Raw genomic sequence first — 21,421 nt, forward strand, 5'->3', positions numbered from 1 at the left:
GTATATTTATTTTTATATATGTACATTCATTAAAAACAACATGGATATATATATATATATATATATATGTATATGAATTCTACATTCTTATATGTTTTTCTTATTAATTTCTGGAAAAGTGGTCTCAGTCTTTAGGAATCTACTCAACATACTGACAGGCTTTGGGATGGATATACTGTATATTTATGTTACAAATGTATATAATATAAACATACATACATGAACATACATATTTGTATGGGCGAGACATATGTGTCAATATATGAAACAGTTCCAATTTCTGTAGATAATTTTTACATTTGTCTCATGCGTTTTTACTTTATATGTACATGTATTTCACTTGTGTTTGAGCTCACAGTAGGACACGACACAAACAGTTCACTGCAATTTCACAAGAATAAAGTATTTAAAATAAATATTTAATATTTAAATATTTAAAGAATAGTTGTAATTTTAGGTTGCGTGTTGTTTTAGAGGGAAATATCAGAAGATTTGAAATGAGGAACGTGGAGCGTCCTGTGAAGTTCTACTTTAGTTTCACAAATGAGGAGAAACTTCATTTTTTGGCTCCTCCTCCTCCTCCTCATCATCATCATCATCATCATCATCATCATCTTCAGCATCAGCATCAGGACATTGAATTGTTTGTGAAAAAACTGAGTGTATTCTATTGTGAGACATTTTATTTACATTTTTTATTCTCGTAATATTCCGACTTTTTTCTTGAAATATTATGATTTTATTCTTAAAATTACGACAAAATTTCAGATTTTTTTTCCCCCTCAATGTGGCCATAATGCTCATACTCATATTAAATGAACAACACTGTATGATTGTTGTTAAAGATGAGAGACTTAGTTCCTCAGTGCTGAGCTTCTCTCCTCAGTAGCTCACCGACCACAGTGGTAGATCTATGATGTCTGGTTGTTGTCCATGTTCTGACTGTGAGGAGCGGCTCTGTGTTCAGCAGTGTGTGATGTCAGAGTGTGTTTGGTCTGGTATACACGGATCATCCCTCATGGACGTTTCAGTAGTAGTGACACATCCTACACACTGATCCTGCTCTGAAACAAACATGAGCTGAACCTCCTCTCATCTCCTCCACAGGATCTGCTCCAACTCTTCTGACTCTGAACACTTTTTCACCCACACACCGACAGAAAACACAACATGAACTCATTCACAAACTGCAACACCGCTCATGTTGATTTAAATCACAGACTGCCAAACACAAAGCTGTGACTCACAATCAGACAGAGTCAGAATGCATTGGCTCACAGACTGAGGTCATCACCTCTGTTAACCAGTGACAGACTGTTCTCTACCTGGAGGAGGTTACTTACATTTTCTCTAATCTATACCACTGCTGTTTGAGTCTGAAGAAGATGCAGTGAATCAGTTCTCTGGTGTTTCATCTGGGCTCAGTTGTTCAGAGGTGGTAAATTAAACTAGGTCTATGTCTTCACCAACTATTTTTACATGTATGAATGAACCCAAAGTTCAGTAAGTCTCAAAATCACATGTCCACATGCTGCTCTGTCCTCTCCTTCTATGTGGAACAGAAAGACCGCCTCGCGTTTGTCTGCCTCCACCACTCAGGCCACTGTCAGGTTACATCCCTGTTTAGAGTTAGAGTTAGCTATATATTAACCATTTGTGTGAATTTTGTCACAAGTCTTCACTTATGGCTAAAATCTTGTTTTGTGACATCACACTGACCTTGACCTTTGACCTTTAACCACCAAAATCTAAGTTTGTTTTTGAGTCCAAGTGAATGTTTGTGCCAAATTTACTGATTTACTGTTACTGAGATATCAGGCCCATGAGAATGGGACAAACAACCTGAAAACCATATGTCTCTGGCTCTGGCTGTCACTGCTGCGGAGGAATCACAAAAGAGACAAGGGATTATGGAAAAGTTAAAGTTAACAAATGGTTGATTTGTCAGTCAGAGGCTGTTTGGAATTCACCGCAGTGTTTTCAGTCTGTCCATTGTTACCTGAGGAAAACCAGTGTTATATCTACGACCACTCTGCAGGGAACTGGTGAGCTCCCAGTATCACTGGTGTTTCAGGCTGGAAGATGAACGTCTGTTCTCAGTGTTACAATCTGATATTTGTTGTTTACCTGAAGACATAGTTAAGTTAATGCTTTACCTGAGTTGTAGTACTGCTCATACAGTACGTACAAATGTCACCACACAAAAACACCAAGAGAAAAATAGAAATATATAGACATAACCGAACAGTGACAGTGACTCCCAGTTACAGTCTATATGGGCTCTTCACATAGTCCATGTTCCACCTGTGTACAGTGTGGACACTGATACATGGACTGCAGTTTGAGCTTTTTACGCTGCACACAGTATGAATGATGGAGGAAGAAACTAACTGAGCACAGTATAAACAAGATACTTCACTCTGACCTGTGTTGTGGTGAAACAATAACAGAGACCATCGTGATCATGCTTGCTAAGACGTGGATCCCCCATGTCTTAGCAAAGAACAACCGGTGTTGTTTCAAGTCTGTGACTCTGTTCACATCCTCGCAGGACATATATATCCTAAAACCAGATGTGGACAGATGTGATCAAGATATGATTGGATAATCCGTTATTCATTTTATTTATTCGTCAATTTAAAAGCAAAAGATTTTGGTTTTTGCAGATTCATTTTTTTTTATTTGGCAGAAACAGTAGATCGGTGGACAGACAAGAAGAGGAAGTGAAGTGTAAAAAAATCCAAATAAAAGCCCAGAGGACATAAAAGTGTAACATGAAGCAGCACACAATCTATTAGTTTTAGTTTTAATATGATACCACACACCATCACATGTGACATCAGCACAGACTAAACTTAACCAGGCTGCTGTGTCCTATTTTTCTTTTTGTTACTGAGGACAGACGTCATCATCATCATCATCATCATCATCATCATCATTACTGCTACACTGGTCTAATGCTGCTGAGTGTGTGCTACTAACGATACACAAACAGACAATATGTGTGTTATATGTCTTACAGCCAACATGTGTGTGTGCAGTCGCTGGTGAGGTCATTCTGGGAAACCTAAATATAGCTATTGTGTCAGCAGTGAGCAGCACGCTGGATGAATAATTGTGGGAGCCGGCAGGGATAATGACTCTGCAGCATGGCAGTGTGAAATAAATCTTCCCTCCTTCACAAACTGTGAATGTCTGAAGCCAAAGTGATGAGCGAGAGAGAGAGAGAAAGAGAGAGAGAGGGAGAGAGAGCTGATTTCCTCCCAGGGTCTAATCACATGATCAACAAACACTTTGCCTGAGAGGATAATGATTATTATACTGTATCAGCAGACTGTATTGATCACGTTATCAGACTGACAGAATCAATCACCTGTGAGTCAAGGTCAACGTCTGTATCACTGGTTCACACTCGGTGTTCATACACACAGTCTGTAACTGCTGCCACTAGAAGTCTCTCAATCACAACAATAAGAAAAGATAGCATTGTGTGATGTCATGAAGTAGCGTGGGATCATGGGAGTTGTTGTCTTCACTACCATTACCATAAGCTCCTCCCGGTTTGGATTCCTTCCGGGTCAGTGGTTCAGTAAATCAAACAGACCAGGTGATCCTAACGGTTAAAAACACTGAATGAAGCACTTTCACATTTAAGGTCAGTGTTTGAGCGACGCTGTACGGAGGACAGAGACTCAGGGAAGAGCTGGAGCTGAGATTGATGCTAACCTTTGTTCTGATTGTTTCTCTGATAACTTATGAAGCAGACGTTCAGCAGGTTTTTACCAGCAGCTGAATTATCCACAGAGGTGTCCTCCTCTCCATAACAAACACACCAGGGGATTAAAACCAGTAGAAACACTGAATAAAGCAGCTTCACTTTAACAATTTCTAATTTGGAACCCCTGCAGCTCACCTGGTAGAGCACATGCCACAAAGGCATAGTCCTACCTGCAGTGATCCGGGTTCCAGTCCGACCTGTGGCCCACATGTCATTCCCTCTCTCTCTCCCTGACTTTCCTGTCTCTCTCACTGTAGCAATCTGAATAAAGGCAAAAATGCCAAAAAAAATCTGTGATTACCTGACGTTTCTCGGCACACAGGGAGTAGCAGGAAACTGACACTACTTACCTTTGTTTCCTTAATAACTTATGAAGCAGACGTTCAGCAGGTTTTTACCAGCAGCTGAATTATCCACAGAGGTGTCCTCCTCTCCATAACAAACACACCAGGAGATTAAAACCAGTAGAAACACTGAATAAAGCAGTTTCACTTTAAACATCAGAGATTCAGCGACGCTCTTCAGTGACACAGGACAGGACGTCTCCAGCAGCTGGGAGCTGAGCTGTCTAACATTTCCTCAGCTTGTTTCTCTGGTAACTTCAGATCCAGACGTCCGACGACTAAAATCCTTCATCTGGTTCAAACACAGAGCTGAAAACCACCAAGGTGTAAAAAGTGTATGTGGCTTAAAACTAGATAGAAGTCAATGTTGAGCTTCTGTCATAGAAACATACTGACACATGATCATAGAGGATATGATGTCATTGACAGGCGACCAATGAAACCATGAAGGAACAGTTTTCACTCTTATTGGTGTGACAGCCTCATTTTTTTCAATTAAGAATTATGTGGTTTATTCAATATTGAGACTCACGTTTCTCAAACCTGGAAGGTGAGTTACCTGGATTTTAACATCACGTTGATCTCAGTTGTAATTAACTCTACCTACAGCAGTCTGTATCTGATTGGTTGCCGAACATCATGCAGGTTGGTTGTATCTAACTCGATACTCGATACTCGATACTCGGGTCGATGGAAAGAGGATGAAGAGGAGGAAGAGATGTGTAGTTCAGGGGAATGGAGGCCTGGCACACAGAGACATGTTTACCTTGTAGGAGACAGGAAGTGATGGGGGCAGCCCACCAGGCCTGTGTTCACTGAGCCGTGAAGGCGGGGCCAGCCACTGCTGTTTCTGGACTAATCCAGCCACTGCTCTCTGTCCTCCCAACATGCTCCTTCTGTCTGAGGCTGTCCTGATACACTGTACACTCTCTCTCCTGATGTCTGATGGGCTGGAGTTAAATACAACCTGCCCGGTGTTTGGCAACCAATCAGATACATTGTTCTGTTATAGGAAGAGTTAATTACAGCTGGGATCAATGTGACATTAAAATCCAGGTAACTCACCTTTCAGGTTTAACAAGTGTGAGTCTGAATATTGAATAAACAACCTATTTCTTAAATGAAAAAAAATAAGACTGTCACACCAGTAGTATTTAGCAGAGTGAAAACTGCCTTTATGGTTACAATTAATTTAAAGTTATAATCTGTAACTTTTCCACATTAAAATGTCTAAAAACATCTATACCTGTGTTCTATATGTTGTTGAGTTGTGTTCTTACATTATCCCCAAATGTTACCATCAATTCTCAAACCAGAGAAATCTGTGACTTCAATAATGGCAACGGTCGCCTGTCAATGACATACTACCCTCTATGATCATGTGTCAGTGTGTTTGTCTGACAGAAGCTCAACACTGACTTTTATCTAGTTTTAAGCCACATACACTTTTTACACCTTGGTGATTTTCAGCTCTATGTTTGAACCAGATGAAGGATTTTAGTCGTCGGACGTCTGGATCTGAAGTTATCAGAGGCAGCTCAGCTCCCAGCTGCTGGAGACATCCTGTCCTGTGACCACTGAAAAGCATCAGTGAATTAATGATTTTTAACTTGAACCTGCTTGATTCAGTGTTTCTACTGGTTTTAATCCCCTGGTGTGTTTGTTATGGAGAGGAGGACACCTCTGTGGATCATTCAGCTGCTGGTAAAAACCTGCTGAACGTCTGCTTCATAAGTTATCAGAGAAACAATCAGAACAAAGGTTAGCATCAATCTCAGCTCCAGCGCTTCCCTGAGTCTTTAAATGTGAAACTGCTTTATTTAGTGTTTTTAACCTGAACCACTGACACTGAAGGAATCCAAACCGAGAGGAGCTTATGGTAATGGTGGTGAAGACAACAACTTTCCATGATCCCACGCTATTTCATGTCGTCACTCAACGCCATCTTTTGTTATTGTTGTGATTGAGAGACTCCTTGAAGCAGAAGTTACAGACTGCATTTAAAGAACTGGAAACCTCTTGATTGTGTAAGTGTAAAGAAACTTCAGAGTCACCAAGTAAACAACAAAAATCTGTCATCTTTAAATCCCTGAGAATAAATGAATTTACACATTAGATCGGTGTGTGAGACTTCATGGAACATTTAGGAACAAAATCACAAATCACCTGTTTTATCCTGTGATGGAAATGATCATTCCCTCCCTAAAATATAGATTGTAGATGACTGAAAGATTTTCTGATCAGCCTCCATCAGGATCTATTACTGCTCAGAATGAAGAAATAACATGTCAGACAAATGAGCACATTTTGCAGGAGGACAGTCTCGGAGGTCAGTGACAGTATAAACACTATAAACACTGTGACTCCGATCCAGGACAAAAAGCCAAAGTTAACAGCTTATTAAAATGTGCAGCTTGGCCTCAAAAACACCTCTCAGCTAAAAACTCCCAGAATACCTCTGAACTCAGAGAGGACTGAATTATTGACAGTGAGTCAGTTTCTTCAGTTAAGTCCATGGAGCTCACCTGGTCATAGCTGTGCTCTGCTGCAGAGAGGGAGGCTGTGTACACTGTGTTCACCAGGAGAGGCTCCATAAATGATTCAGCAGCTGGTTCCCCCTCAGAGCTCCACAGTGAGCAGACGGAGCAGAGTTCAGCCTCTGATGGAGACTCAGAGGAATCAGCTGGTCTTATATGCAAACATGGCCAAAAGTCATATTCTGATTAGAGTTTGTTGGAGTTGAGAAAAACTAAATAAAACTCTATTATTGCCTCTTTGGAAGCCAATCAGCTTTAAAACGAAGTGACCATTCATGTGAATCTGTACCACCCTGAGGTGCCCTGAGGATGGTCCAGACATGCTGCATGCAGCTGCACTGAGCCATGAGCACATGCTCATCCATCTCTGTGTCTGCAGCTCTCAGTTGTTTCTGCACTTCTGAACTTTGTACTTTCAGATATCAGCCATGTTTCGCCAGCTACTGATCACTTCCTTACTGTCAGTTACTGCTAATGAGACTTCCTGCTACTGCTGTTTAACATTAAAAGTTTTCTATTGGCACACTGGAGGGAGCTTTTATTGTGAAGCGGGTATAGGAAATGCAATGAGTTGGTCACTGAGTTAGTGGAGCTTTGTTAGTGGTGCAGGATGCTGGACACCATTTTGGGCACCACTGACTGGCTTGTGCAGGCCCCTGCAGAGACCTGGATCTCGTTACGTTCTAGTTCTAGTGTTCACATCAACATGAAATAAAACAAAGCATCAGTGCTTCCACTGATGTCTTTTAACAGCTGCTTACATCCCTCACCCAGCACCTCATGACAGGGCTACAAAGAGCAGGAGAAGCTCTCACCTCAGTCCATAGAGCACAGTTCCATCAGGGTGCAGTCTGATCATCCGGTTCTTCACGGTCACCCCGTGGACGAAGGACTTCTTGTCATTGATGAAGTAGGTGTCAGGGACCCACAGCTGGTCTGCCACTCGGTTGTCCAGGGTGAGGTTGAGCGGAATGCCTGTGTAGGACAGACGCTTGTCTCTCCAGGACTGCTGGAAGTACATGGTGATGGTGTAGTCCTGCGGGAATGACATGGTGCGAAAGGAAGGTTAGCACGACCCAGTGACTCATGAATCCCTCCCACCCTGCACAGCTTCCAGTGTGTTGCTCTGTTTTTTATATCACTGAGAACTGGTGTAACGTCTGTGATTAGCTACAGACCAACATAAAACCTTCCTGTTGTATTTCCCCAAAAACTTTTTAACCTCAAAAATGGTAACATTGACTATTTTTGATCTAGATTACTGCCCTACCACTGATGATAAAAACTGATCTAGGCAATGTTGCAATCATAGTCTGTTAACCTCCATCCTCTCTCTCCAGCCCACAACCTTACTGTGCTGTGTGTTGATGAAACGATGGCGCTGTCCGTGGCGCTGAAGTAACAGACGGATTTAAACAAACTCATCTCATTAAATAGTCTCTAAAGCAAATATGAAGAGCTCTCGGGTCCTTTTAAGAAACATATTGTAACAATGTTCGGAGCGACCTCGGTTTCCTGAAGAAGTGAAGTAGCTACTGTTAGAGTTAAATGTTGCTTAGCGATCTTTGATTTCCATTACTACGACAATGTGTTAGAATGAAACTGTCACTTCAACTGTCGCTGCTTAAAGTCCCTATATCTCCAGGACAGGAACTTATTGGTCTCAATCTGCAGCTATGCATCGCAGTAGTCCAACATGAATTGTGGAGTTCATAATCACTTACATTCTTCCATTAGGCCAAATGTAAAGCAATGTGTAAAACAATAAAATCAATTATCAAAATTATGCAGACAACATCCAGAACTTCCTTCTAACACTTATAGCAGATACCGTTCCATGGATTCTCTCTGTAAGTGCATCGAACTTACCAGTGATTGGGTGAGCGTCCTTCAGCTAAAGACAAAACTCACACTACTACGACGTCTTCAAACTCCTAAAACTTCTTCAGAAACTCTGTTGGACCTGTTTTATTTTGAAAACTCTGGGGTTGTGTTGTAGTCTGGACGGACAGAAACTGAGACCTTTGGAAACAGTGACGTAGACACTTACAGTCTCTCCTGATCGGCTCTCATCAGCCTCCACTACCAGTGGTGAATACAACATGATAATGAATTACAAGTGTTACTGACCTTGTTGTCTTTGCAGCTGTTCAGTTAAATTCTGTATTTTAATGTCACAACTGTCTTTGTTGTTTCTCGTTTGTGGTATTTTCTGCAACTAACGCACATGCTCAGTGTATGTGAATGGTCATGTATGTATGTTTTTACAGGAGTGTTAGTATGGATGGAGATTACTTCTCTTTCTGATACAGAGCTAAAACGCTCGTCTGGGTGGAGATCGATTTTGTTTTAAAACACCATTTTAAAGTGAATATGTATCAGCGTGGACGTAGCTTCAGTCGAGTGAATTAACTAGCTTAACATTAATTCCAACGGACCAATGCGAGACTGATAAACTTTCAATTAAAGTTGGAATGCTTTTATTTCTATTCAGTTTGTGTAAAGTTGAAATACACGTTGCAATGGGGTTCTCCTATATGTTTCTATTTTAATGGCAAGATGATCCCAGTGCAGGCTGGAAGAAAATGAAGAGAGTGCATCAATCAAAGTTCAGATTTACACAAGATGGGGAGAAAGAGAGAGAAAAACAAAGAGCAGGTACTGTCCACTGTTCTCAGGATAGGGTTTTGTCCTTGTGCTGTTCAACACACACAAAAAGAGATACCACACACTCATACAAAATCCTCCTATTGTTTCCATATTTGGTTGATTATATTTCAAAGGTATCTGTAGTGTGGATTTACATTTACTGGGACAGTTAAATTAAAACATTGTCAACATTCATTTCCAGATGTTCCATCGTCATTTTAGCCTCTCCTGTAGTTCCAGATTGTGGATCCTTCATTGCAACATTTAACCTGATTGTCACACATTAAAATGCACAGAGATCAGGGGAATGAAAACAACCCCCACAGCAAGGTCAGCACAGGAAGTAACTTCCTTGTTTACCAAATTGTCAAGGACGTAAACAGAGAAATATCTCTGTGGGTCAGTGGAGTTTGTGCAGTGAGGATGTTCAGGGTTCACACTCATCATGAGTGTGTGAGAGGAAGAAGGCGTGTGTGCCGTGCGGAGTTGTTAGCCATGATTCACAGTCTGGGCTGTCAGGAGCAGAGTGCTGCAGCTTCTCATGCAGTCTGTACCTTCTATTCAAAAATAACTTGTTCCAGCCTGAGCACAGGCTGCTGAGGTGGATTATGTTTTGTAACGTCACTTCTTATTAAGCAGCAGGAACAGTCACCGGCCTGCTCACTCCAATTCTCCCCTCTGCTCCTCAGAGAGCTGCAGCTCCCTCCTTCACCTTCAGCCTGAACCCTACAGCTGTCCCTGCTGCTGCCACGTGCTCAGCTGATCCCTCCACCGCCACACTGCACTCGGACCACCTTATGACAGCTCTAATGATCATATGACATTAGTATCTTATGTCTTTGTGTTACCATGACAGCAAAATGTCTCGTCTTCCACTTCTCAAGAGTTGACAGCAGTAATCATCCGATCATTCTTTACATTGACTGCAATGTCAGTACTGTTCAGTCAGACAAGGTTTACACTCGATAAACTCAAGATACATGAGAGTTAAAAATAGAAGCACAAAGTATTGATATCAGCTGTTTTCCTCGTAGTCACCCACGACACACTCAGTTCAGGTGTAATGTAGCGCAGGTGATAAGATGCCCGACCGCCATAGGAAGCAAATGAGGAGATGCGAGGCCAGGGTGATGCTTGCAGCGTGAAAAAGCTTTTTTAAATTTTGTAACATTGCATCTTACATTTTGTTAAATTGCCCATTGTTACATTGCCTGTTGTAGAGGAAAATCTTAGTGCGATTCTATTTGTAACCTGTCTTCTTATTGTAATGGGAACAACTTATTGGGTTTTGACTCCTGAGAATTTACAGCTACCTGCCTGTGTCAGCCAGGGCAGGATACTCCACATTCTTGCTTTCCAAAATATAAGAGATTGGATTGTTCTCATGTTGAGGCTCTCACTTTGTGGGGACCATTGATCTGTGTATAAGTGCTGAGCCCATTTGCAAATGCTATGTTGAATAAATACCAGTAAGACAGGCCTGAGTCCTTGTCACCTTCTAGTGCATCCGAACGTACAGACTACCTGCCTAAAGACACAGCTAAAATCCCACCTGGGATTTTATTTGGCCTGTATCCTAACACATGACAATATGCTCTTCAATCGCTCATATTAAACATGAAGATATACTAATAATAATAATATTATTTACTATTAAGGTGTGGTAACGGTGACCCATCATACAAAAGAATTGTAGAACAAAACACATGTTTTTTCTTTTTTTTTTTTGATGTGTTTTATGTTTTAGGGGTGTAACACAAAACTCCTCTCTGTATCTGTGTATTTCTATTCGTTTTACACTGACAGTGTCATTTCCTGGGGGGAGATGGCTCAGGTGGTAGTGCAGGTAGAAGACCCTGGGTTGGTGGTTCAATCCCCGGCTCCCTTCCACTGACTCAGTTACCGTGGCGAGTGTTTACTACTCCAACGTCTGATCTCTGAAATTCTCAAAAAATGTTCCTTCCTCAATGTAGCCCTAATACTCCATCATACAAAACAAACACAATACCGTGATTTAAAGTTCATCATTCATAACAAAAAATATATTTATTTGGCCCATAATTTGGGGGATCGCCACAACCGATACCTGCTAATTAGTGCTATCATATAACTGCTATTCGATTAACAAACAAGCTTCTGTATTGGATGTTTCAGTCCCAGAGGTTTCTGCTTGGGTCACCCATCCATCCAAGTGTCTGTGGCTCTTTAACAATGTCACACTAGTTCTGCTGACAGACAAGAGAGATCAATTTAGTCATTTATACATTCAGCTAGTGGAGCTGTTTTTGTGTGTGGTACAGACCCAGTACACACTGGTAGTGCTTAGCTCCAACCATGGACACAGAATAAGGGTAAAAGCAGATTTTCGGCAGCTTTAAGTGGAAGCTTTATGCTGAATTGTGTCTTTGTGTGTTATTGTTTTGCTGCACTGGCGAGCTGCTGCTGTGTGTGTGGGCCTCAGGGAACATGTTTCTGCTGCTGTCCCTCGCTCTCACACTAGATTTCAGCAGCAGCACTGTACAGTGTGAAATGCATTGTGTCACAGCACGTTATGACAGCCTGCATACATTCAGCAAACGTGCTCTGTCCCTCTCCAGCTATTCTCAGCTGTAGTGTCCTCTAATGCAGAAATCATTGGAGACAGGTTTCTGTACATCTTAACTATGATTATAATGATATACCCATGACTGAAATGCCTTCATTGGTTCTATTAGTTAGGGCCTGAGCAAGGAACCTATTGTTTTTAGAAAGATTATTATTATTCTGCTGGAACATTTTTCGAACACATTTTTGAGGCTTTTATGATGTTCAAAAACTCACAAAACTTTCAAGGGTGCCCATAGAAAATTTCAATGAAGTAGCCCCCACAGTACGTTTGACCTTGATGTATGAAAATTGGTAGGCTTGTGTATTGTCTTGAAATTTACAAAAAAGCCTCTTTGACCCATGAGATAAATCCAACCGGAAGTCAACCATTTAGAATTTAGTGTGCAATTTTGGCGCATTTTGTCACCATTTTCAGGCGTCATACTTTAACGAACTCCTCCGAGAGATTTAATCAGATCAACTCCAAATTTGGTCCATGGAATCTTAAGACCTTTGTGATGTTAAATTGCAAAGCTTTTAGAGGACAAAGTGGCTCAAGGGTGCCCCCTAGAAAATTTCAACAATGTAGCCCTCACAGCACTTTTAACCTAAATGTCTCCTAAAGCCAACTAGAAATCCACCATTGCTGCCATTTCCATGTGTCGTACTTTAACAAACTCCTACAGTTTTAATCAGATCAACTCCAACATTGGTCAGAACAATCTTAAGACTTGAGATGCTAAATTGTGAAGCTTTTTCACAGTTGTTGAACAGCATGTTCGTGGCAGTGCGGCGAATTTCATAACAGGAATTTATTGTAACTCCAATACATAGTGTCCAATCTGCCCCAAATTTGGTTATAAAATGCATAACCGGGTTACAATGCTTCACTGTGAAAATTGTGAGTTTTCGTTGAACTCTGCAGCTGTGACCATGCACCAGATTTTGATGCTTCACCATTAAACAGTAAGTTGTTAGAACTATAGTATGCATTGCCCAATCCGCCCTAAATCAAAAATCAATGTTTGATGACTGTCCCACTATGGACAAATTCCTACGGTAATATAAAGTCATAGTCATAAAGCCACCAACTGGTTTCAGGAAACAACCCATGAGTAGCTCTCTTTTATCTCTTTTTTTACCCTTCCTTCTTGTCTGGACCACAGCAGCAGAGCCCTATAGTCTGGAATGTCCCTGACTGACTGACTGACTGACTGACTGACTGACTGACTGACTGACTGATATTTCCACCACTGCTCAGCAGAGTGCCTCGTCACTGAGTTGGAGTTTCTGCTACAAACAGGTTCTATCGGGGGGGGGGGGGGGGGGGGCGCAAATGTTGACAATTTAGCTCTAGACTTAGAGGCTTTTTTCAAATGAACAGGTATAAACCTGGTTCATGACTGGACTGTACATGAATGCCAACCAGGGGCTTAGGGGTACCAAGCTGCTCTGGTTTCCCGGTTGCTCTGGAAGTGCAGGGAAGAGGGGGAGCACTTCCAGTACACTGAGCCTTGCCTCCATTACAGCAAATAAAATGCTTTCATTACATGTATCATTATTACTAAAGGAGGCGGAGGAATAACTAAACATAAGACAAACCGAGCAGAGAGCAGGAGAGAGGGAAGTAAATAAAGACTAAACTATTGTGGATCCAGACGAGGCTGTGAGCTGTGACAGAGATTAAAAAATAAATATATTCAATTTTTAAGTAAATATAGCATAAATATTGGAATGAAAAAGTTATAAACTCCAAATAATTTACAGCCCAGCTCAGGTGTCAAGCTACCTTCACCTGCACATTGATTGGTTCTGAAGGTGGAGAAGAGACAAGGACGAGTCCAGAATAACAAGGACAAGTCTCATCATTAGCAAACAGGAGAGGAGGAGGTGAAGGGATGAAAATCTGAGAATCTGCTCAAAGTCACTGAACAAACCAACAACTGAGGTGATAAAGATAAACAAGGCATTAAAAAAGAATCATGGTAAAAGCCCTGCAGGAGTTGTCTCTGATATAACAAATAATCAGATTTCAGGAATTCATCTGTTGCAGAAAGCAGTTTAGTTCCTGACTATATTAAGCTTGACTGTGGTACAATTAATTCTGGGTAAATTAAGAGTTTTTTCAAAATAAATAAAATGGCCTCCTAAGGAACCGCATCCAACAACTCAGCTCTGTTTACCCTCAGCAGAAAATGTTTGTCTTTTAGAAGAATTCAACCGTTACAAGGATGTTTTCATTTGGAAAAATTCAGCAAAGAGAAAAGAGAAAAAAAATGGCTGCAGTCTCTAAAAACTCTTCCCCTTCTCCTTGCTCAAATGATGAGCCATGTTTTCATGTTTTTAGCAGTTCGTTACTGCTCAGCGCAGGTGTCACTGATTGTTACCATGGTAACCTTGGTCTTAGACCTGAGTTAGCCTGGGGGTAAGGTGTCTAATGTTTTTGACTTAAAATGAGGCAGTCTTTATAATTGTGAAACATACTTACTAACATTAAACTAATCTATGAGCAAAATGAAGACTGGACCAACACCACAGAGAAGTCTGAAATATCTCTGTGATACCGGCCTCAGGTAACACAGAGGGAGCTGCATCGCTGCTCCTCCATCGAGCTCATGTGACGCGCTCAGCTGCATTTCAGATTCCACTCAGCTCTCAGCTCTCTGTTTCCAGCGTTCGCTGCAGTTTGTGAAGATGCTTATGCAGCATTTCAACAACCTGGAGGGAAGAAACTTTCTGAAAAAAAAGACAGGCGTGTAGCAGAGGCACGTCTGAGTACTTCAACTGTGTGGTCACACAACAACACAACCACCAGAGCGGTTATAGCATTGAGTGAACAAAACCACCGCTGCTTCTTTAACCTGCTAACTACTGGGGAGCAGTCAGAGCCTCACAGGCAGCTGTTTGTCAACCAGGTGTTAAAATCAGTGTCACTGGGATTCACAGCACAAGTAACAACAGGGAGGAACCAGCCTCTGGGTCCAAAATGTCCACAACTTTCATGTAGAGCAAAATACTTTTTACCAAACTGTCATGAATTATTATGGTGATTACCGAGGATGACCTTCCCTGCATCACCACCATCAGGACAGTATCTCTGCCATAAAATAAGGGATGAACGATATGCAAAAAAAAAATCATATTGCAATTATCTTGATTTTGTGATGTGATATGATTTCAGTTGACCTTTCCACTTTTTATTTTCATGTTCACTGAAACTAATATAAGAATCATGATGATGATGTGAGTTTTGTTGGGGCTTGCACCAAACAAACACGTTCTTTTGTGTCTGGAGAATATGATCTGTAGGCCGAGGCGTCTCTCTAGCACCACAACGCTTTGTTTATAGTCTGTTGTGACACATTTTACCTTTATGAAAAAAATGCAGCTTATAAAATACTTCATAAAATGCTTTGAAGAGTTCAAAGCTTTTGATTTAAATGGTTTGATTTTATTATTATCTTTTATTTCTGGCTCTACACAGTGAAACATTCAGCATCCAGCTGTACTGCAGTTTTACACTGGTGAAGTAAAATAAAGCAGCGACACTAACAGATGTGCGGCTGGGCTCAGTCAGCTCTGGATGTTTTAAGAAAACTGGATCACTGTTTTTCAGCTGGATTGTCAGTTTGTTTCACTTCATTGATCATTTGTAAAGATGTGAATAGCCAAGCTGAGCCGATCAGAGATGATTCAGAGTCACTGGAACTGTTAGTGGACGATAATAAAGTGGAGATGACATCAGCTCTCATGAGGCAGCGGTGAGAAAGTGCTGCCTCATAAAACTGTGTGTGTGTGTGTGTGTGTACAGTCCCACCGGGGATGAAGACTTTCTTAGATTCTATTATTAGAAGCAGCTGTTCTGCTCCACCATCATCACTGTGGCAGCTCCGTGTTTCCGCAGTGGAGCGACGGCCTGAACGTGAGCTCTGTTCTACATATGCACCGACCTGAAGCCTGGTGGCAGAGAGGCAGAGGTTTGCTGCTGCTACTGCACCACACTGCACCGCACTCCAGGCATACGGAGGAACAGGGCAGCTCATGCCCTTGGTGTGTTTGCCTGTTTCTCTGTGTTGATGTGATGTGTGATCTCCTCCGTGCTGTCTCTTTCTCCGTCTCTCTCTTTCTCTCTCTCTCTCTCTCTCTCTCTCTCCCTCTCTCTATCTTCCTGTTTCTGTCCAAATTCCACTGCAGCAAACAAACAGGCAGCGCTGCAGAACATGGGCACCTACGCCATGCTAACCCCACTGCAGTGTGCTGCTGTCTGACCTAATTCTTCCCTATCCTCAGCCATCTCTGGATGCAGCCTGGAACACTTCACAAGAGAGGGGGTGGGTTAGGTGGTGGAGTGGTGGGGGGGGAGGGGGGTGGTGCAGTCCTTTTCAGACCTCTTCAACTTCAGATGTGAGAGAACTGAAACTGCAGCAGAGCTCCGCCATGACTGGGATACTCTGATCGCTTCATACACTGACGAATAAACACGCATGTTAATCAGTGTGTGCGGAAGCATTTTAGCCTCTTTTAGGTCATTGTTTTGAGCTCCTAGCTTCACTGTTCTGTCCAGTCTCAGACCAGCAGAGGACAGCTCTGCTTAGCACTGAACCACAGACACAGTTAGTGAGCAGCTGGAGAACATGGTGGAGTATTTAGCCAATGAGGATCCAGATATTTCCCTCAGGAGATGGTGGAGACCAAACACAGAGCTAAAAGAAATAGAGGGAACACTGGGCACCACCAGTCTGTGTCTATTGTACAGTGATTAATAGGCAACTGTTTGTGTTGTTCACCAATGTTGTGTTTAGAGCTTTTTATACTGTTCTAAATTATATTTTCTCCATCTGTTATTGCCAACAAATAAAAACACAGAGCTAAAAGTAAAAATAAAAAACATTCTGTTTTTGTTTGTGTCTTTGTCTTTCTGTAAAGCACTTTGTAACCTTGTTAAGAAAAGTGCTATAGAAATAAAGTTTACTATTATTGTTATTTATTAAAGGAGCTATTTGTAAGTTTTGCTATTGCTACATAGCGTTAGCATTAACAACTGTTTAGGAAGCATTCTTGCTGAGAACTTCAGTGATTGTTGTGTTTACAGAACTAGAGGTTATAATACATCCTCTGAGCAGCTACTTCTTCAGGATAGACTGGACGCGACAGTGACTTGGTATCGGAAAGTTTCAAGATGGGCCAGCTGGGCCAGGGCTAGTTGGTTAGCATGCTAGCTTCAGTAGAAGAAAATACGTGATAACATCACAAAGAATTAACATTGGTGTCTGTTTCCACCTCTGGAGACAGCTGTTGGTGAGAAAAGGAATGAAGTTTGATGCTGAACTCACAACATTCCTTTTACTGGTAAGTAAACAGCTGCTAATTCTAACATTAGCTATTTAGCAATAACAACATTTACATATAACTGACTCTTAACTCTTCAGTGAGCCATACTGGCTGACACTTCCCTTCATTACGATGAACACACCCTGTAGTTTAATTCAACCCACACACACTATTCTGCTCCCTGAAACACTCACTAAACCACCAAATGTGGATTAATCCAATGCTGAAAATAGTCCCCAACAAATGCAATATTTCCTTCTGTTAGAGTAACATTTGCTTAAAACTACAGTGACCAGCTGTTTTAGGAAATTACAGAGCCTTTTTAAAAACATATATATGACTACATAGCATACAGTATGATATCATATGGACACAAGGAACCAGTGGGCTTGAGAAGTCAATACAATATCACCTAGTACAGAGACAAGACAAATGCACTGATCAATGAACCAAACCAGTTTCATGTAAGTCAGTCATTACAGACATGATACAGACTGATCATCATTAATTATCTGGTTCAATACAATGTATTGTCAAAATCACTACATGCTCCAGCAAAACATTTCACAGATTACTTTTATTTCTATTTGGTTTTATTCATGAATTGTACAATTATTAGAGCCAAGAAGCTCAAAAACAAAGAATAATTCAAATGACAGACGAGCTCTGAACATCAGAAAGCTTGATTCAACACTGACAGTAAACCCAGACTGCTCCAAATGTGTGGGTATGGGAAACTTTAAACAAAATCATAGGTAAAATGTAATGTAATACAGCAAATCATGCCTTGCGTCGACCAGGGACCAGTCACAGTTATACAGTGATCTTATGTCTCTAACAGCTGGTTGTCTGCAGGCCGTCCGGTCTCAGTTTCACTGAAACTGGAGACAGACTGATGAAGGGTTTCCTCCACAGAGTCCAGAGTCTATTACACCAAAGGAAAAATGTCTGCAGTGTTTAATCTGCCACAACTTTAACAGTGTCTTTGCAGTCATTTTAAGCACAGTTCGGTTAGCTTCAACATTCTGCTTCACCTGGAAACTTATCATGGAAACAAGCCATTCACAGTCTGGACTGTTCTGGTCTGGTATGTGGTTCTGTTCTCATCTGTGGTTCTGGTCTCATCTGTGGTTCCCCGATGGTGGAACAAGCTATCAAATGCTAAGAGACCAGTGGTGTCCCTCTCTATCTTCACCTAAACCTGCTAACCAACCAGTCCTCCAACCTGAACGACCACAGAGGTTGTTTGTTCTAACCTTCTGATACGACCCATAGGAGAGTCTCCTGAAATACTGTCTCTATGATGCCAGGTGTACTGGACATATGTCGCCATGGTTACAATAATTATGGTTTAATGAAGTTTAGGAAAAGATGGTGATTTGGGTATATTTGGGTAAATAAGTACTTCCTCAACATTACATGATCTTTGTTGTCATGGTTATGTAAATAAACTTGCAGACTGTACCAAGGGTGGCGAACCTACCTTTGTCACCATGGTTACTGGTCATAGCTTGCTTAGGTTTAGGAAAAGAAGGATTTGGGTTAAAATAAGTACTTCCTCAACATTAAACTATCTTTGTTGTCAAGGTTACGACAATAACAACATGGTTAACTTTGTCAAATCAGGATTTGGGTTAAAATAAGTACTTCCTCAACATTGAACTATCTTTGTTGTCAAGGTTACGACAATAACAACATGGTTAACTTTGTCAAACAGTCATGGATAATAGAAACGACATAAACTGCTACTTTCACATGGGAATGGAACACCGCTCTCCTGTGTCATATTCATCCATCCACCACAACCTCCTCCTGACCTGGACTTTGTCTCTCTTTATACTACGTCACCGCACTTTTCCCTTTGCTCCTGTCATAATTACTACGACCACTAGATGTCGCCTAGCAACAAAACTTAACTATGGGTTATAATAACCTGCTGCACAGACAACCTGCACGACCTATAGGCTTTAGTTTTACAGGAGGACTGTCTCCCTGATGTCCTTGCACTTCGCCTCATTGAAAAGATGCAGCACTTAGTACTTACATCAAGGTCTCCTACTGCACTGAAGCTTCAGTGACGTCCCTCACTTTGGATAAAAGCATCTGCCACATGAGTAACTGCGAATGCAATGATTCATCAGTACTGTTGCTATGGTTACCTGCAGAACATCTTAAACTCTAATCTAGATTAAACCATTGACCAGAACCATCTCTTGATATAAGATTTTGATGGGCATGCGCTAGCCAATCAGAAACAAGTTCTTCCCTACTCTTGTTACGATATAGAACAAAATGTCCATCTGACTCAGCAGAAAACTGTGTCCATTATAAAGTCCAGCCAGGTGTAATCTTACTGCATCACAAGGACTGTACACATTTACGTGCTTATATAGAAACAATACCAGTGACAGATGACACGATAATGCACAATCACACAGATGCTGACTCTCTGTCGTCTGCCACCAATCAGACCGTTTTTGCTGTTTGCTGTTTCCAAACCAACCAGCATGCTCCCATCCCTCCTCTTGTTTCCATGCCAACCCCAGCATGCACTCACGAACAGGTAGAGAGGAGACGATTCAATACAAGTCAAGGTTCTGGCAGGAGTGAACAGGAGGACAAAAGGAACGAGAAAGAGGAACAGGAGCAGAGTTTGACGGCTGTGTTAACGAGGACCGAGTGAATCTGGTGTAAAAACTGTTCCAGTTATAAAGTTATAATACTTATTTATTGTGGTTTCATTACACTGTCCAGAACAGTGTGACGCGAACAGGTTTCATTCTGCTTTTGTATCACTATCAGTATTTGTGTTTTATTATAGGCCTACAGCACATCATGATGATGTGAGGTAAAAACGCACACTGCCACAGAATGAATGTGCATGCAGAGCACCGTCCGTTATATATTAAACCTGCTGTGACATCACTCAGTGGGTGTGGCTATAACATGGTTAGAACATGCATCAGCAGTTTCACGCTCCATTTGATGCAGCATGGTGTATGTTAACAGTAGGTTATATAAATGAACCAATATATACCAGACTCACATCAATACACAACCCCAGATCAACACACTCACTGTATCACACACAACTGTACTGCAGTCAAAACCTGAAGCTTCCCAGTAACTCTGTCTTTCTGCACTCTTGTGCCTCTACTGTGTGTGTGTGTGTGTGTCCTGATCACACTTGAAGCAACCTACAACCTTCTCCAACTGAAGGAAATGTCAGGACCACTATGTGACAAACTGTCAGTGATCTTTATATTATCATAAAATCTGCTGATGGCAGCACAAAGTTTTTCAGAAGGTGATATGACTACTTACAGTATATAACACACCTGTTTCCATTTTATTAAGGCTTAAAGTTTTGTAGGGGAGACCAGTGATGGTTGTAACTCGGGTCACTTGTAACAACACCAATTTCTCCAATCAGGGACAAGCTATGAATACCCTGATTCACTCTATACCTGCTCAACTGAGTCCTTATTCCACATTATTCCCCTGTGACAGACAGACAGTTTTAGAAGGAAAATAATTTTGAGAAGAACGTATTTTTCACTTCATTTGTTTTTGTAATAGCACTGTCTGATTTGTAGTTCAACTCTTCAAACATACAGTATGTCATGTTTATTGTGAGTCTATGTAGAGATAACTATAACTATGTAGAGATGTTTCATGTTAGTTGTCAGTGCTAATGTTTTAGCTGTTAGCTGTAAGTTAAGATAGTTCATGGCTACAAGAGTCTGGGTTAGTTGTAACAACAACATACACACACACAAAAAAGTAATTTAAGCGTTGAAAAAAATTGTTGTAATCAAGTTTTTGTCCAAATTCTTACGTCATAATGTTACATTTCACCCCGGTGAACTAACTGGACTAAGTCTAAATGGTCTCAGTGGTTTGTTATGTCATCAACAGCATTGAGTGACTGTAATGAGCCGTAGGACAAACTATACGTGTGATGGAAATCCCATCACTGCCTGGAACTCATATCAAGTTAGCAGAATTATTTTCATAGTTTTCAAGCAACATCGTTAGAACCACGAATGAATCATTTCTATCAGTTATGATAAAACTGTGCTCAACAGTCTCCCTGCGAGAGTGGTCCGGAGACACAGGGAGTTCATGATCAGACGGGTTCATCCAGATGATCACATCGACTTTATCTGGAAGTCAAACTGAAAGTGAACGCACCT

At 41.3% G+C, this 21,421-nt stretch overlaps 1 protein-coding gene across 1 annotated transcript in view; it reads right to left on the minus strand.

The window, feature by feature from the left end:
* gabrb1 (gamma-aminobutyric acid type A receptor beta1 subunit) overlaps nt 1–21,421 on the minus strand; it is a 56,875-nt gene that overhangs the window by 15,421 nt on the left and 20,033 nt on the right. The window contains exon 4 of the mRNA XM_022750568.1: nt 7,475–7,695. Coding sequence (XP_022606289.1) covers nt 7,475–7,695 — 221 coding nt within the window. The remainder of the gene's footprint in view (nt 1–7,474; nt 7,696–21,421) is intronic.

The sequence above is a fragment of the Seriola dumerili genome, unplaced genomic scaffold (assembly GCF_002260705.1).
Source record: "Seriola dumerili isolate Sdu_G_001 unplaced genomic scaffold, Sdu_1.0 BDQW01000149.1, whole genome shotgun sequence".
Lineage (NCBI taxonomy): Eukaryota > Metazoa > Chordata > Actinopteri > Carangiformes > Carangidae > Seriola > Seriola dumerili.